This window comes from Leptodactylus fuscus, chromosome 4, assembly GCF_031893055.1.
Source record: "Leptodactylus fuscus isolate aLepFus1 chromosome 4, aLepFus1.hap2, whole genome shotgun sequence".
Lineage (NCBI taxonomy): Eukaryota > Metazoa > Chordata > Amphibia > Anura > Leptodactylidae > Leptodactylus > Leptodactylus fuscus.
The window spans coordinates 202,164,439-202,183,267 of NC_134268.1; the positions used below are offsets into that span (position 1 = coordinate 202,164,439).

The 18,829-nt window shown below is 41.7% G+C and overlaps 1 protein-coding gene across 3 annotated transcripts in view; it reads left to right on the plus strand.

Annotated features, from left to right (window-relative positions):
• MKX (mohawk homeobox) overlaps window positions 1-18,829 on the plus strand; it is a 97,116-nt gene that overhangs the window by 25,277 nt on the left and 53,010 nt on the right. For 2 of the 3 annotated variants that reach the window (XM_075271751.1, XM_075271753.1), the window contains exons 3-5: window positions 215-377; window positions 12,302-12,455; window positions 17,279-17,614. In XM_075271751.1, coding sequence (XP_075127852.1) covers window positions 215-377; window positions 12,302-12,455; window positions 17,279-17,614 — 653 coding nt within the window. The remainder of the gene's footprint in view (window positions 1-214; window positions 378-12,301; window positions 12,456-17,278; window positions 17,615-18,829) is intronic. The other variant, XM_075271752.1, reaches the window with a different exon arrangement.

Consider the following 18,829-nt stretch of genomic DNA (forward strand, 5'->3'; position numbering starts at 1 on the left):
GGATGTAACTCAGGATCAGTACAGGATAAGTAATGTAATGTATGTACACAGTGACTGTACCAGCAGAATAGTGAGCGCAGCTCTGGAGTATAATACAGGATGTAACTCAGGATCAGTACAGGATAAGTAATGTAATGTATGTATATCATGACTTCAATATTCAGTATCCCAAAGTTTTTTTTTATTTTATTTATGCAAGTTTCTTTTTTGTTAGCAGCTCACGAAGTACAAGCGGTAAAGTGAGGCACAAACGGCAGGCGCTACAGGACATGGCACGCCCATTGAAGCAGTGGTTGTACAAGCATCGGGACAATCCCTACCCAACCAAGACAGAGAAGATACTTTTAGCACTTGGGTCACAAATGACACTTGTACAGGTAACAAGAATTGTATCATGCATTGTGCACGACTGGTATGAATTTGGCGCATTTTGTGATTTCCGGGTGTAAGTTTAGTTAGAAACATCCTTATTCAATGTCCACAGGTGCAACAAAGAGCTGTAATACAATGAATGAGCCATACTGCTATGTGACCAAGATAATCTCATGAAATATTGGTTACTAAATCTGCCTAGTGGGTTTTTTCTTTTTCATGTTAGCTGTGAGTTACAAATGCTGATGGTAGTGAACACGTGTGTCGTTGTTTTTGGAGGTGTTTTCTTTTTTGACTCTTCTTGTACAATGATCTAACATTCTAAGGTTCTGTTCACATTATTGTCATGGTTTTAGTTTTTTATGGAGCCATGACGTTATGAAACTACATATAAGTACAATAATTTCACTTCTAGTTCTCAGGTGATGCCCAAGGATTTGGGAGAGGGTAGCAACATAAGTTTTGGAAAATTTAGGTAACTCTGTAATGGGACATCCCCTTTACGTGTTTGGATGTAAAAGAGGAGCTATTGCCTCTCCTGACAACAATCCTGGTAGGTAAAGTAGGTTTACGTACGACTCTATGGCTTGGGCTACACAGTGATTTTGGCCTCAACTCCCATTGTGTGACCTTGCAACTCTTTCATGTTAGTGATTGGAGTTGTGACTTCAAGTCAAACATTGCTTGACATTTTTTGCAACCAAAAAGCCTCTCAGGCTCACAGTGCGACTCCAATCACTAACATTAGACACGTGATGGGAGTTACAGCCAAAATCACTGTGTAGAGAAAGCCCAATGCCCCTTGCAGATGGCCGTGGGCTGGGCACTGGCTATGATTGAACCTCATGGGCGGCACCCGAATGTCATCCATGTGCCACCTGTGCTTCCAAGGCCCCATTCATTCATTGAATAGGAGCCACAAAAGCACAGCCACAAAACCGGACAGGAATAGGACCTGGCTTGAGTTTTGCAACCCAGACTGTTGACTCGCACTCTGATCCGTGCAATACATGGTCATGAACGTGGTCCGATACAAATGAATGGGTCAGTGTCATCCTGGAATGGGCATAAGGGCTCTGCTGTTCCTCTATTATTCCACCTACAAATTTATAAATAAATTGACCATTGAGTGTTACCACTTGGAGGTTGTCCATGAACACACCCCTTTGACAAGGAGATTGGTAACTCCCAGTTGTCAATTTATTCCTAAATTTCAAGGGGGAATAACAGAGGAATGGGATAACAAAGCATTATGTAAAAATATGCTTCAGAATTGTTATATCACGGGGAATACAGTAGGTATGTTAGGAGAGAAGTGTGTCTGACCTTATGCAGTTGTATGGGGCTGAACTTGGGGTACTGATTTAGATTTTGTCCCGTAACTGCTCATAACCTAAAAGAGAAGACAGAAAAAGGTTAGAAAGGGATGTTTGAGCACATCAATGTGAGCGTCAGCCAAAAGAGACATATAATACAGGACGATTTGGCATAGATAACATCTCTTGGCAAAAGTTTCCGAGCAGGTGTTATAGATGAGCCAAAGTTTTATTATGGGGCGGGCCTCCTGAAAAGTAATTGACCTTGACTATGACCTTTATCGTCTAAATGAGTATGGCTATCTGCCACAACCTGGTTGCTTTTTCTTCTTCCTAAAGTAAAATCCATCACATTAGCTTCCTCTAAAATGTTCCCATATGTTGTTTTACAAAGTAGGGATGAGCCTAAGAGAGTGAAGGTACTCTGCGAAAGGACAGATGGCAGACTACACCCAGCATTGTCTAATCCTCTACATTTGGTAAAAATCATCTTTAGCTCGAAATTTTTTTCTAGGTGTAATATTTCGGAGTTGACCTTATGAAGTGTAATGGTAAGCTTCTGAAAAAGTATCTATAAAATACTCTTGTTGGGACAGTAAAACATTTGCGTCTGCCCGGTTTATGGGAAATCACAGGGCATCAGATGTGTACACGTGGATTCCTTTATCGTGCCTGGAGAAACCATAGTAGTTTTTACTGAGAGTTCAGAAGGTCAACCGAGTGTTCAGACACTTTTATGATGGCCATTGGTCTTATTAGTGGTCATGAAGGAACTCGTCTTGTAAACACAAAGACACCAAAACCATTGAACCAGGATGGCTATAGTCAACTTCATCTTGGCTAAGTCTGTGGAGAGAAGAGAAATCCAATGGCTCCACCAAACAGAACTGCCGATGACTTATCTCCCCAAGAACAAAAGGATTGGGCATGTTGGAAGCCAACATGGCCAACCGTTCTTCCCTCTAGCACCTATTTGGGCAACGAAAAAGCCTCACACACCTTACATGGTCAGCTTATTCCACCAAGATTGGTGAGTTCTGTTGACTTTAGTGCATGGCCACCTGTAATCCCAATACGCATGGGATCTTGAAAATTAAATTTTGTGGAATAATTTGTCAATTTTGGAAATTGGTGGTAACTTTTTTTTACCTATTATCTAGCTTAATATTTTTAAACATTATGACTTCCATAACTAAAGGGATTATAAAGAAGTGACCTAGCAAAAGTTTTTCATCTAAACACTTTGTTGAAAAGACGTCTAGACTTGTCACATTCAAGATCTAAATTTCTTTTGTCATAATGGGTCAAACATTTGGAAATCATGAGGTTTTGCAGGGGCTTAGATAGAGTGGGGGAAAAGGGTGAAGGTTGGTTAAGAAAGTGCCCTGGTTGTTAGACTGGCCATATGTATTAGATTAATGTTATCTGAACCTTCCGATTTCAGTGGGACCGGCTAACCATCTAATGTTGGACATCCCAAATTTGTCTTGATGGCAGATGTTAAGAGAAAGAAAGATGGGGCTCTTAGATTTCAACATGCCTGATCCTTTTCTTCAAGTTATTATTATTATTATTATTATTATTATTGTTGTTGTTTATTTCTATAGCACCATTAATTCCATGGTTCTTTACATTTGGGGGTTACATACAATACACAAAATATACAGATAGATATAATACTAACAGTGACCGACTGGCACGGTAGGGTAGAGGGCCCAGCCCGCGAGGGCTTACAATCTATGGGGGAAGGGGGTAGAGACAGAAGGAGAGGGGGAGACTGTACAGATGGCAGTGAGGTGATAGTGTTATTGGGGGGTATAGGCCTTCCTGAATAGGGGAGTCTTCAGGGCCTTCTTGAATCCTGTGATTGTGGGGATCAGTCTTATATGTCTTGGTAAGGAGTTCCAGAGTATGGGAGATGCACAGGAGAAATCTTGGAGACGGTTGTGTGAGGAGCGGATGAGAGCAGAGCGGAGTAGGAGGTCATTGGAGGATCTGAGGTTACGTGTGGGCAGGTAGCGGGAGATTAGGTCAGAGATATATGGAGGGGACAGGTTGTGGATGGCTTTGTATGTTAACGTTAATAGCTTGAACTCAATTCGCTGGGCTATGGGTAGTCAGTGGAGAGTAGACAAAAAAAATTCACGATTCCAGCGTCTCCAGATTTTCTATAAAAATTAACTTTTATTCGTCCATTTAAAAAAGCTTCATAGCATATCGTGGGTTGCAAATATACACGTACAGAATGCTTTTGCTACGCGTTTCGGAACACTAGCCTGGTTCCTTCATCATGGCATCATGCCATGATGAAGGAACCAGGCTAGTGTTCCGAAACGCGTAGCAAAAGCATTCTGTACGTGTATATTTGCAACCCACGATATGCTATGAAGCTTTTTTAAATGGACGAATAAAAGTTAATTTTTATAGAAAATCTGGAGACGCTGGAATCGTGAATTTTTTTTGTCTACTCAAGAATTGGTGGAATTGAGTCCGTCCACATCCGAGCAGCCCAGGAGTAGGATTCGTATAACAAGGGGTGAGCTGGACTTTGTTTGTTTATAATAGTCAGTGGAGAGACTGGCAGAGGGGAGCAGCCGATGAAGAACGGGGGGTGAGGTGAATTAAGCGGGCAGCACAGTTTAAGGTGGACTAGAGGGGGGCGAGGGTGTTTGCTGGGAGTCCATGGAGAAGGGTGTTGCAGTAGTCTAAGCGGGAGATTATGAGGGGCTGGATGAGCATCTTGGTAGTTTCAGGGGTGAGGAAGGAGCGGATTCGATGGATGTTCTTGAGCTGGAGGCGGCAGGAGGTGTTGAGGGTTTGAACGTTTGACTTGAAGGATAGGTCAGAGTCCAGGGTTACCTTAAGGCATCGGGCCTGTGAGACAGGGGTAATTGTGGTTCTGTTAACTTTGATAGATGGGTCAGGTGGAGGGGCCATAGGGGGTGGGGTGAAAATGATGAACTCCATTTTCTTCATGTTCAGTTTGAGAAAGCGGGAGGAGAGGAAGGAGGCTACGGCCGCATGGACATGAGACCTTGTCTCCTTCCTGCAAGGTCTTTGCTCCATTTCACTTTTGGTTTTAAAGGCTCACTAGGAATGGGATTGATTTAACCATATATATATAGTGTGTAATGGGGGTGTAACTTGAGGGGTGTAGAAGGGAGGACTCGCTCAATCCCAGGAGCCTTAGCAGCACCTATAAGAAGGCCAGTACTATAAACTATACACTATAGTTGGGAGACTGGGACATATTTTGCATTGAGACCAAGGAGCTTCATGTATAATATACAATAGCCCTTATTAATAAACCCTAAACCCCTCTGTAGTGACCCCCATCATATTCGGCACTTGGAGCCTCCTCGGTGTGGATCTAGAGACGTATAATTCAGGCCTCTCTGTTAGAGGAAATCATTTTGCAGTGGAAAATGAGATGGTTTTATGGATTATGTGTATAGTGTTACCTAACAGCATTTCATTGCAAGATGCTTATAATTCAACTCATTGGCAAAACATTTTATTTTTTTTCTTCGCATGTGGATACATTAAATCCCCGAGCTGTCACATAACTAATCCCGAATACGTGACCCTTCTAGAAAATGGTTTTGTAATATATAAAATGAGGGAAAGCAGCATGAAATAACAAGTTGTAATAGTCACACACACTGCAGGTTTACTGTATTTCTCTATGATATAGTAAAATGTCTCTGCTATAAAATTACATTATAACAACCCTCACTGGTCTGGCTGTACCTGCTGTTCTGGCAGCCATAAAAAATAGTTCCACGATTTGTCCTGTCTGGACAACTCCTTCTGTAACCTAGAACCTGCTGGGGATCGGCTGATCAGCTCCAGTCTAGCAGCTAAAATCCAGGGGTGTAACTAAGGACTCATGGGCCTTGGTGTAAAGGCTCAACCTGGGTCCCCTGCACAACTTTTCATCAAAATTGTTGCCCACAACCCATTTTTGCAGTTTTTGAATTTCACTTTCTTTCTCTTTCTGGCCTCAGACTGTCATGAAGACTTGTTCATAATAAGCTTCCCATCAATCCCAGCCCCTGTTGTTGCCCTTATAAAGTAAGCATGCAGCCTTGTGTGCCACACCCTCCCCCGCATAATCCCTTTTTGTTTATATTTTGCTGGCCAATTTCTATGTTTTTTGCCATTAAAAGGTTTTCTCCTTTCTGACAGTGGAAGGTTGTGTATCATAAATCTTCTCACTGCCTTGCACCAGCAGGCAGGGCAATGAAATGATTTTCTCATTTCTGACAGTGGAAGGTTGCATAACATACATTTTCTCACTGCCTTGCACAAGGTTGCAGGGCCATGAAATTATTTTCTCCTTTCTGACAGTGTAAGGTTGTGCCACCCTTATAACCTCATAGATTGTAAGCTCTTGCGAGGAGGGCCATCAGTCCCATTGTGTGAAATGACTTTCATTGTAATGTATCTTTCTGTCTGTATTTGAACCCTACAAATTGTACAGCGCTGTGGAATATGTTGGCATTATATAAATAAAATTTATTATTATTATTATATTATAAATCTTCTCACTGCCTTGCATCAGTGGGCAGGGCAGATTATTTTCACACCCCCACGTCTCTCCAGATGTGTTATGTAAGGAGATATGAAGGACACAAGAATCCTGTTTGACTTTCTAGACCTCACATTACATTAATTACTTTTGAAGACTTTTTGGGTGTATTATGGAGAATTACAGAACGCAGCAGGTAAACAAATTACTTCTTATTAAATTAGCAATATTTAGATAATGAGCTTTTTTTTTACGCCGCCCTACTTACCTTTTGTGTAGTTGTAATGTGCTCGTCTCGGGTATAATTGTGTGTTTTTTATGTCTGGAGCTGGATGTGCTGTGCTTTTACTTATAATGACTGTGACGCTGGTTAATGACTGTATTAATAAGCTCATTTACTGCGCACTATATATTACTACCACTGACTATGGTTATAAATAGGACTGAAATTAAAAAAAAATGCTGTGTGTACCAACCCAAAATAGGACATGTGGATAGCCCCATAGACTCACATCAGTTCACAATTGTGTACATAAAGCCTGCATCTCCCCCTGGGTGTAGCTGCAGATTATATGTGTAATATAAGAAATAATGGAGGGAGCAGAGTGGCTCAGTGGTTAAGACTATTGCATTGCAGTGTTGTAGTCCAGGGTTTCAATCCAACCAAGGGCAACACTTGCATGATGTTTGTGTGGGCTCACTCCAAAATATATTAATTTGAAGTACCCCAAAGTAATGATGCTTGTATCTGTGCGTCATTACGACAGCATGACCCACAAGACTGCTGAGACCTGACATCATTCAGGAGATCCAAAGAGAGTACGCTGGAGCCCAGGGGAGGTGAGTAACACTGTTTTTTATGTTCACTCACCTCCCCTGTGCCTCCACTTATTATAGTCTGGATCTGAAAAGACCTCAGAGTAGCCTTTCCATTTCAGGGTGCGAACCTCAGAAATGTTGTGTTTGGCCAACCTTATGTAGGTGCCATTATATGTGGAGGGCCACTGTGGGACATTATTCTGTATAAAGGGGCAACTGTGGGACATTATACTGTGTCGAGGGGCCACTATGGGACTTTATACAGTGTGGAGGGGCCACTATGGCACATTATACATTACGAGTGCCACTATGGGACGTTATACTACATGGAGGGCCACTATAGGACATAATTAGATAATTCCAATAATAAAGCCAATCCCCATAGTACATGTAATACTACTGAACATGGACAGGAGGGTGGCTGGTGCGGGTTCAGATTTTGTGACCTGATCTTAGAAGCAACCTTAAAACCCAAGGTTTGGCACATAAAAAATGCGGGTATGAAGTGAGTAAAAAAAGAGTCCCAAGAAAGGCCATATCATACTCACCTTATGTATCTCCTGCCACACCTGTTCCAACACGTGCAGTTCTCTGTATCGTAGCCGTCATTGATGACATCCTGCCCTAGACATGTAACCACTACAGTCAATCTCTGGTGATCACCACTATGATCAGTGATTGGCTGCAACAGTTACATGTCCACATTGGGACGTCATCACTGGAGGCCAAGATGTAGAGACAAGTAGGAGAGAAGTTCAGGGCCCAGAGACAATAACCTCAACATCGCAGGTCTGGCATCTAAAATTCCGGATGATAAGAAGCGATCACCGATTAAGCAGTAGGCATCTACACATGTTTCCTGCAGCGGCCACTACAGGAGAAGTATGGTATTGCAAGGCCCACTTTCAAACGAATCTGCAAACATGTAATTCCTAGACATTCTGAGTCTTCTTATTAGGATTATACAGAGGGGTCTCAAACACCAGATCCACATGGCCTGATCCAACCCTTCTATAAGAAGTATTCCTGGTAACAAACTGATCAAAGGATATCATTGAGGCTCCCAACATTCATCTCTAATTCTACGGCAAATCCGTCAGCAAGCGTTCATTCCTAAGTATTCCTCCAAGAGCTTTCGAAGTGATGGAAAGTATGATATAGAGAGAGGAGTTGGCCATAGTCCCAATACAGTGCACATTGAAACAGAACCCAGCAGCCACCGGTTTGGGAATGAACAGTTAATGCATATACATTTTTATTTATATGTACTTTTATTCCATCTCAGGTTTTTTACTTGAAGGAGGCTGAAGTACTACAGTCTTTAGCGGATTATCTAGGCAGACATTAAACTAATCCCGCCATGTTGTTGTTGTGTCACGCTAAATCCTAAGCAAGCCAGCCATAGATCATGCGGAGGACTTGGAGAGAAATCGGTATCCACGGTGCATTAAAAGGTGGAAGAATTCCAGGCCATCCTTCTCAGCTAATATGTCTTAAGGGACTTGCCATTTCTTACTAATCTAGGCTTGTCGGAGAGTAGAATGAAAATGACAGAACCACTAGTATAGGTCTATTAAATTGTCACTACGAATATAGAGACAGGCCCTGTATACAGCTGTAGGGATTGAAGGTAAATGTATCCACAATATGGCTGCATACTATACAATAAAAAATAATCTTATAATTCTCTAGAAACTTTTTGTGCTGTTTTATAAATGCCGCACTTGACTATACAAATATGGCAAAATACGGTTTTATTGTATGAAGTTAAGCACATAAGTGTATAAAGCCGCAATATCAAATGGAGGGCTCAAGGGGCTCAGGAGTCAAGTGGCCGTAAAGTAGAAAAACTGAAGTTTTGGGAGTTTTTCTAATTTACCATATATGAAAGTTCTTATTGCTGGGTCAATAGAAAGTTGCATTGATTCCTAGAGTGGAGAACTAGTTCAATAAAATTTTATACTATTTTAACCATTCCTGGATATAGTTTTGTATATAAAGCAATGTGGGACCCATCGCAAAAATCAAGGCTAGAGATGAGCGAGTAGTGTTCGATCGAGTAGGTGTTCAATCGAAAACTACGGTATTCGAAATACTCGTACTCGATCGAACACTACTAGCTGTTCAAAGTTTAAGGTTCGATGGAGAACCAGCGTTGATTGGCAGAATGCTATACATTCTGCCAATCAACGCTGGTTCTTCTCTTACCTTTAGAAGTCTTCTACGTGCAGCGTCCCCGCGGCGTCTTCCGGCTGGAATTCACTCTGCCTAGGCATCCGGCCTAGGCAGAGCCGACTGCGCATGCGCGGGCATGCCCTCGAATGCGCAGTCGGCTCTGCTCAGGCGTCGGCCCGGGCAGAGCCGACTGCGCATGTCCGTGCATGACCGCGCATGCGCACTCGGCTCTGCCCAGGCCCCGATGCCTAGGCAGAGTGAATTCCAGCCGGAAGAAGACGCGGGGACGCTGCGCCGGGAGAAGACTTCAGGGAGAATCCAGCCCGACGTCACTCGTGGACTTGGTAAGTATAATTTTATCGAATTTTGCGTACCCCTGAAACAAGCATTTCCCCCCAGTCGAACAGTGTGTGGCTGTTCGAATCGGATTTCGAACTTCGGACATTTTAGTGTTCTCTCATCTCTAATCAAGGCAACCCTACTGTAAGTTGTTACCAGCAACCCCTTCATTCATATATGGAAGTAGATTGGAACTTGTAATCGCCCAACTGCAAAAAGTGACCGTCAGATTGGTGCCTGTTTCTGTAGCTTTAAGGGGGTTCTCTGACTGTTAAAATTTTTCTTAAATAGGGTCAGAATGGCCATTTCTTTCCAACTCTCCTGAAACTTCCTGGAGGCTATCAATCTAACTTTAAAGGGGTTTCCCATCTCAAGGTTTCACCTATTCTCTTGTCTCCTCTCCACTTCCTGATTTCATTGGCAAGTTGGTGGATACGTGTAGCCTGTGTAATGGACAGTTCAAGTCAGCAATGTGTTCTTGAAACTAAACTGTGCACCGCTATCTCTGGATTTACAGACAGGGATAACCAAAGGCCTGTGAAGAAAAGTAAAGAGAGAAGCGAGCGGGAACTGGTCACCAGCCTGACCACTGCAGCTAGATAGCAGAGGTGGTCTGAAACTTTTGCAGCGAGCTATTAACACTGAAGAGACATATCTGAGAAACTGAGCAAGATAGACGAAGCAATATATAGATGAAAACACTTCAGTTAGCTAAAGCTACAATTCTAAAATATGATCCTTGAGACGGGAAAATGTCTTTGAAGATGTGGCGGTATATTGTAACAGGGTTCATTCTAAAAGCCCTCAAGTTCTAGAGTCAGCTTACTTAGGGGAAGGGAATTACATGTCTAGATATCAAAGAGTGAAATCTACAAGTGGTTATTGCTACTAAGTGATCTTTTTTAAGATGCCGCTTAACAACTATGGAAGGCTGGGGATAATTTGAGCAATATGGTGTAAGATCATGTAGAGGATACAGATGTGTAGGGTGGAATGTATGGAATCCATGTCTACTCTTGAGCAACGATGAGACCTTTACTGTTTTTTTGGTTGATAATTAGGGACATTTTCTGAATCTGGAGACAATTTGTAGAGACTGTTTGCTTGTGCTTGTGTGTTTTTTTCCTGGATGAGGTCTCATTAGGGGCACATGTCACCACAAATTACCCTACTCAAAATCATTGGGACTTTGTTTTCCTTGTAAAGTAAAGAGCTTCAGCCTATAGCGTTGTATTGACGTATGACTTATCTCAATGCAAGCTGGGAATGGACTTAGGCCCATGCACACAGGCAGATTTTCAGGACTCTGTACTGGATCCATAAAGGTCTATAGGTCCATTCCATACCTCCATATGCCAACAATTACAGAGGTATGCCGTATTGTTCCCCAGATTTATGCTGAATCTATAAGAAAATAAAACACGGGGAGATAAAGTCCTTGCGTTAGAAAGTTGGCATCATTTGCCAGTTATTTTATGCCATACTGTTTATACTAAACTTAAAAAGCTTTTCTGAGCTAAAATATTGAAGACCTATCCTAAGATAAGTTGGGTCCGAAACCTGGTACCCCCAACGATCAGCTGGTCTCAGAGGCTGAGACACAGAATGAAGCAGGAAGCAGACAGCGCTGTTCTCTTTATAGTGACGAGATCAGGTATTGCAGATCAGTTCCTCATCAATATTTTTAGCTTGGAAAACACCTTTAGGCTAAGGCTCCACTTTGTGGAAATACAGCTTTTTTTGTTGCAGATTTTGTTGTGGTTTATTGAGCATTGGCTTTGGCGTAGCATCGTGCATCCCCGCCCATGGTGCACATTCAGGTACGATTAGCATATATGTTTTAATGCTTTTATTTAAAAACAGGACTGAGGTTTAATATAACATTTATGGTGCCTGAATAGCCTTTTTAAAGGCTATTCATGCCTATGTGGGGCTCTATTAGCATCATTTTGCTGATAGAGCCCCTTTAAGCTAAGGACCCGTGTTGCAGAAACAATGCATTTTATAGTACAAGCAAGCGATTTTGATTAATCTCATCCACACATTGTATAAAAAAGAGCTGCACAAGTGTTTTTCCTATAGATTTAATAGGGGAAGAAAAAAAGCACAGAAAAAGGCAACAAAAACTCTAATTTTTTTCTTACAGCATTTTTTTTACGCACTTTTTGCTACATGGGCCCTTAAAGGGATTTTCCCCAGATCACCATTTTAATAGCCTATCATTAGGATAGCCCATTAATATGAGATTCAGTGCGTCTCCCTGTGTGCCATCCACATACTACAGCTGATAAAGGGTATTGCAACAAAATCCCCATTCCCTTCTTAGGAATGGTAAAAAATTGTACATAATTGGTATCATTGTGTATGTAATGACCCATATTATCATAAAGCTAAAAAACAACCCATTGTCTAGCTACATCGGCAGAAAAAAAAAATCCAATCTTTGTTGGGATGAAAAAAAAACAAAAATTAAAGCCTTGAGAAATTGCCAAAAGTGAAGACGCTAATGCTAGACGTCAATATCCACTCTGACTCTAGATTAAAATTTTCGTTTTATTATTTTTTTTTCCATTTTATTCAATTGTATTCTTTTTTTTAAATTTATTTACTTTTCTGTTATTCTATCCTTTTTTTCTTTGACAATTTGCCCGGTATTTCCATGTATGAGCTGATTGTTTTTTTTTAATCCTCATAAGATGGCGAATGATCCAAATAATTAAATGTTTTTTTGTTTTTATTTATATCCAAGGTATCAAATTGGTTTGCAAATGCAAGAAGACGCCTCAAAAACACTGTGAGACAACCAGACCTGAGCTGGGCTTTGAGGATAAAGTTATATAACAAATATGTTCAAGGGAATGCTGAACGGCTAAGTGTCAGCAGTGAAGACTCCTGTTCAGAAGGTTTGTTCCTGTATTTTAGAAATTCTCAGTTGGCACGCTCCCATTGGCTCTATGATGTTGGCTCTTTGAGTATAAAGATAGTAGGCCTCGTTCATATCTGCGTCGCTAATCCGTTCGGGAGAGTCCGCATGGGGACCCCCCGAACGGACTACCGAATGCATTGGCAAGCGGTGTGCAGTGAAAGCACATGGACCCCATAGACTATAATGGGGTCCATGTGCTTTCCGCACGGTCTCCGCACGAGTCATGCGGACAGGAAAGTAGATTGTGAACTACTTTTCTGTCTGCATGTTCCGTGCGGAAACCTTTCACTGAACAGCACTTGCCAATGCGTTTGGTAGCCCATTCGGGGGGGTCCCCTTGTGAACTCCCCCGAACGGATTACCGACACAGATGTGAACGAATCCTAACCTGTAGAGGCTCCAACAGAGGGCTCTGGGGCTCATATATCATGGCTTGTGCACCAGAAAAGTTGCTCAAAAGCCATAAGAATGTGGCAAATATTTTCAAAATTTTTGCACAAAATTTTGCTCTGCTCACAACACCTTCCTCAAAGGGATCGTGGCAGGGCAACCAACCCCATCAGATGTGTCATCATTTAAACCAGTTTTCTGAAGTTTTAAAACAACTATGACAGCAAGGAGCCGGTGTATAGTTCTGTTTAAGCGCATGGACCCTGGAGGATGCACCAAATTTATGACAAGGCATGGAGATGGCCGATCTTGATAAATTCACCCCTATGAGTCTTATGTACTAACGTGTCTTCTCTTATTTTCCCTCTTGGCTGAGCATGCCCAGAAAGGCGTGTGACATGAGAGTTAGCATTTCGAGACGATATTGTATTGTGATATTATATCACAAAGTGACATGCTATCTATGTCTATGTGTGACTACGTATTGTTGTTTGGGAATTGCAGCCATTCAAGATCTTTGTTATCATTAGAGATGATCGAACAGTAAAATGTTCGAGGTTCGATATTCGTTTCGAGTAGCCCCTCAATATTTGACTACTCGAATCGAATATAGAACCCTATTATAGTCTATGGGGGGAAAATGCTCGTTTCAGGGGTAGGCAACGTTCGATCAAATTATACTTACCAAGTCCACGAGTGAGGGTCGGGCTGGATCCTCCGAGAAGTCTTCTCCTTGCAGCGTCCCCGCGGCATCTTCCGGCTCTTCGTTCACTCTGCCAGGCATCGGGCCTGGGCAGAGCCGACTGCGCATGGCCGCACTACAAGCAGACATGCGCAGTCGGCTGTGCCCAGGCCCGATGCCTGGCAGAGTGAATTAAGAGCTGCGGGGAAGCTGCACGGAGAAGACTTCTAAAGGTAGGAGAAGAACCAGCGTTGATTGGCCGACTGTATAGCATTCGGCCAACCAATGCTGGTTCTGCATCGAACTTTTACATTCGAATAGCGAGTGGTACTCGATCGAGTATGAGTATTTCGAATACCGTAGTATTCGATCGAATACCTACTCGATCGAGTACTACTCGCTCATCTCTAGTTATCATGCTATAATATATTGAATTTGTTTGTTCAAAATTTGAGCTAAGTTAAAAGGGTATTTTTGTATTACAAGTTACTAGTGCTGAGTGAGTAGTATTCGATCGAATACCTCGCCGGCATAGGAATGCGTGTAATCGGCCGAACACCGAGGGGTTAAACACATCGAATATTCGAAGCGTTTAACCTTTTGGTGTTTGGTATTCGATTGAATACTACTCACTCAGCACTACAAGTTACCTCTTATCCACATCAGGGATTTTATACCCAAAGGTCACTGCTGATTTTTATTTTATGATCCTAAATTATTTTGCCTGGAAAATCCCTTTAATTGACAGATTTTTACTTCTAAACTGTTCACCTTTGATAGCATTTGCGCTTCTAGAAGACTATTTCTCAATGCATTTGGGTGGTCGTCTTAAAGAGAGTTCACTGAGTTTTCTTATTTACACGGTCCAGACTTTGTCAGTCTTACAGGATTTGTTCAAAGTAATATCACAGAATATACAAAAATCAGATTTCAATTTGCAATATTTTGCCAAAATTTCCTGTTTCAATTCTGTTAATGTGATGGGTCTACCGCCTGCTGAGCATTCCTGACTTCACCTTGAATGATGCGGATGGAGACACTATCCGCTCGATTATTCCAGATGTTACAGCAGGCAGGACTGAGTAAAGTGTTAGAATAACCAACATCCAGATTTATACGGCATTGACTCATTTCTTCAGTGAGAACATTCTTCATGTTACTTATGTCTCGAGACAGAGCAGCAGCAGCAACGTAAAGATGAGGAACTCCGTGTCATATGTATAAAAACAAGGAGCGATATCTGATCCCTTCCATGTGGGTTACGCAGAGGTAGCCTATATAGTGTATTTATATTTATACTGGAAGCTAGCCAGACTTTCTAAGAAAGAAGGACTATTCCTGCAAAGAATAAGTTGCAGATCAGTCTAACTAGAACAGCTCCACCGAGCCAAGCGGGAATGTTTATTGGTGCAGAAATGGAGTTTGTTAGGAAGGGTTGTAACACAAGAATGCAGAGCAGAATGGCTTAGAGGGCATGACCATGCCAGTGATTGAAATACATGTGTTTATTACCCAGCGTGCACCCCTGAGCTGGTGACCCCTGCCTCCCCTTTCACACTAGCCTTAGAAAAATAAATCTCTCCAGATTTGTTCAGTTCTACATGTTCACTTGTTCATTGTTAGAGCAGTATATGGAAAATAAGCATTAAGAGATATTAAAAGGGGATTCCACCAAAGCAATATACATAGGAGCACTGCAGATACCATATCCTATAGCACCCTATATACAGCCAGGCTGATTTCCATGTGGGGGAAAAAAAAACAGTCCTCAAGCTCGGGGAAGGGGCAGACAGACAACCAAAACACCCCCTCCCCTTCCCCAGCAACTACTGCACCCAAAAACTCCGACCATTTTAATTTTTGAAATTTTCCAGTAGCTGCTGCATTTCCCCCCTCGGCTTATACTCGAGTCAATAAGTTTTCCCCGTTTTTTGTGGTAAAATTAGGGGCCTCGGCTTACATTCGGGTCGGCTTATACTCGAGTATATACGGTATGGTCTCACAGAATTTTTTGAAGGCAGATTTTGAGATTTTCAAAATTTGCTTGCAAAAATGGCTCCAATTCAATGGGAGACGCTTGCTTTGTTTTCTGCTAGCTAGTAGCAGAATAAATTAGCGAGATGAGCTATCTTGGCCTGGATTCCGCGGCTGATTCAGCTGCGGCATCCATGGCTCGAGACACGCTCCTGTATAGGCCCATTCATTCTGGCCTAATCAGGAGTGGCTAGCCACATGGAATGTTCACACAGCGGAGAAGGTTTCTTTGACTTTTTCCTCCATGTGAACATACCCAACTAAACTATTAAACATAAAATTTTCACAAAAAGATAAATCCCAGCAATTTTTTCCTTCACCAATTTATGAGTGGACCTTTTTATTTTGTTTCAACACCGGACATATATTTTTTTTTTTGTGTTTTGAAGGCTATAACATCTTTTTTTTTTTTTTTTTGGGGGGGGGGGTTATTCAAATATTTTAGTGTTCTTTTACATTTTTAATTTTGCATGTTTTTTATATCTAGAAAAATCTTAAAACATGCAGGAAGCTTGTTTTTTTTTTTACTTGTTTCTAATACATTTTAATTTTTTTTAAATATTTTAGCAAAATTTTTTAAAAAATAATTTTCTTATTCCATTATGGTGATTCTCATGTAGGTGACACAGTTTTGTGTCACTGGGGGCAGAGTTAGGCTTTGTTCTTTGGGTGTGGTAGTTACATTATTTTTTTAGTCGATATTTTTTTTCAATTTTTTGTCTTAATTTTTTTTTTTTTAGATATTGTGCCCCTCAAAAGGTCATAATAAAACTTTGTTCTCTTTGCTTGCCCTATAACAGGGGTGGTATATTAGCCCCAGTTATAGGAGGAATATATCCTCTTGCTCTTACAGTGCAGAGATGATCTGGTTCCTCTATGGCTCAGCAGCTCATTCAGTTCCCAGCACCCATTGGAACACATGCTGCCCATACATATATATTGTCAGTGGGAAGACATCACATAATTAATCACCTATTTTTTTCTGAAATTGGAATTAAACTGAGGAATGTATAAAGAAATCTTCTCTATGTATCATTTTCCTCCTCATAAAACCGCATCTGGTTGTAAGACAACTGGCTTCAGCAGGAGCCTCTCCCCTTCTCCCACTCCACAGGGAAATACAAGAATTGTTAGGGCCTTCCCCTTGTCTGAGTCCCACTCAGCAGCATTTCTGCAGCCAAAATAAAGCACATGAGCAGTAAATTAACCCATGTGTTCTTGGCTGAATTTCTACAGTACTACTTGCTTTGGTAACGTGGACAAAATTCTGCAAACGGCAATTATAAGTACCGTGTATACTCGAGTATAAGCCAATCCGAATATAAGCCGAGGCCCCTAATTTTACCACAAAAAACTGGGAAAACATATTGACTCGAGTATAAGCCGAGGGGGGGGGGATGCAGCAGCTACTGGAAAATTTCAAAAATTGCAGCTGGTCATAGACACCCCCCCTCCCCCCCCCCAAAAAAAAAAATAAAAAAAATAATTTTTTTTTTGCTTGACTCGAGTATAAGCCGAGGGGGGCTTTTTCAGCACAAAACCTGTGCTGAAAAACTAGGCTTATACTCGAGAATATACGGTACTTTTTGTTTTTATTTTTTTTTTAAGAGAAAAGAGCCAAAACATGTAAGAAGATTATAAAATTGAAGCTTCTCTTCTCCGGTGTAAAAAATTCTTTTTTTATTGGTTTTCAGATGGAGAAAATGCTCCCATGGGTCATGCTAATGAAGAAGTATATGATAAACCCATCCACCATACTGTGATAAATGCGGAGAACTCGGTCATCAAGTCAGGGATGAGGGCAGAAGCTAGTGCCAACGAAGACTACGTCTCGCCTCCGAAATACAAAAGCAGTTTATTGCACCGCTATCTCAATGACTCCTTAAGACATGTCATGGCCACTAACTCAGTCATGAGAGAAAACACAAGACAGAGAAACCACTCAGGATCATTCAGCTCAAACGAGTTTGAAGAAGAGCTTGTGTCTCCTTCATCTTCTGAAACCGAAGGCAATTTTGTTTACCGTACAGGTGAGTGTGTCTACAGATGAGGCTTTCCGTATAAGACTATGTTTCTGCTTGCAATTCGACAAGGTCTTGCATATCAGTAGAGGTAAATAAGTAAATGACTGTACTGCTATCAGAGTGTATTTTCATTGCATGTGGGCAACAAAAGTTGGGAACATACAAGGCAACCTTATGCGGCACACCTTCCAGAGATACTATTATTGAGTGTGGTGGCTTCAGCGAGCATCGACTTACGTTCTAGCTTCACGTCACCTGGTCTGGTCCATCATTCTACTTGTTTTTGAGTCCGTTGTTCTGATCCTATGATGAATCAGAACAGTGGAACAAAATAAGGTAGCGTGAACCGTAAGTCTTCTTTAACTACACTGTGTGCAGAATTATTAGGCAAGTTGTATTGAGAGGATTCTTTTTATTATTGTTCAACAACTATGTTCTTCTGTATATATCTTATTCAGCATTTGTAAGGGGAAATAGGTTATGACCTTGAAGGGTTGTCCAGGATTTCTAACAACTTGGGTGGCTGAGGTGGGTGTAAAAGAAAAGAATCCCATACTCACCTCTCCCTGGCACTCCGCTCTCTGATCCTGGTCCCCTTTCCGCACTGTGGTAAGAGCCTCACATGACTGCTCAGACCAATCAGTGGCCTCAATGGTTGACGTATATGAATGACATCACTGATCCCTTTCAAGCCCCAGCACGAGACAGAAAGGGGATCAATGGGGGCAACGGAGTGTTGGGGGCAAGTGAGAGTGGCATTTTTGCTCCAAATCCTGGACATCCCCTTTAAATAAGGGATGTTGGTAGATATACTGCTCCTATTTGAGATCCATTAAGTAAATGAGTTTTGCAGACTTCAGAGCTGTCAGCCCGATACAGCCTGGAGAAGATGCCAGTCTGGAGTAAAAGCTAAAATCCTCAATTCTGCTGTTTCTGAGCTTGCACATAATATTACATAGGTGTGGTTCGTACGGCACAAAGCGAGGCCAGCAAGTTCTACTAGAAATAAATTCATCTGGGACTTATTACTTAGTCTGGAGTCTGGACAGTGAGCTCACAGGAATGATGTACAGAAACACTGCCGAAGAACACATCTGATTTGTAAACTGTTCGGCATTATTGCAGACCTAATTTCTAAGATCATTATCACCCAGCGGAAAGTTCCACCTTTCGCCTCTTCCCGGCCTTGCAAACACGGTTTTACGATCTGTTGAAACCAGC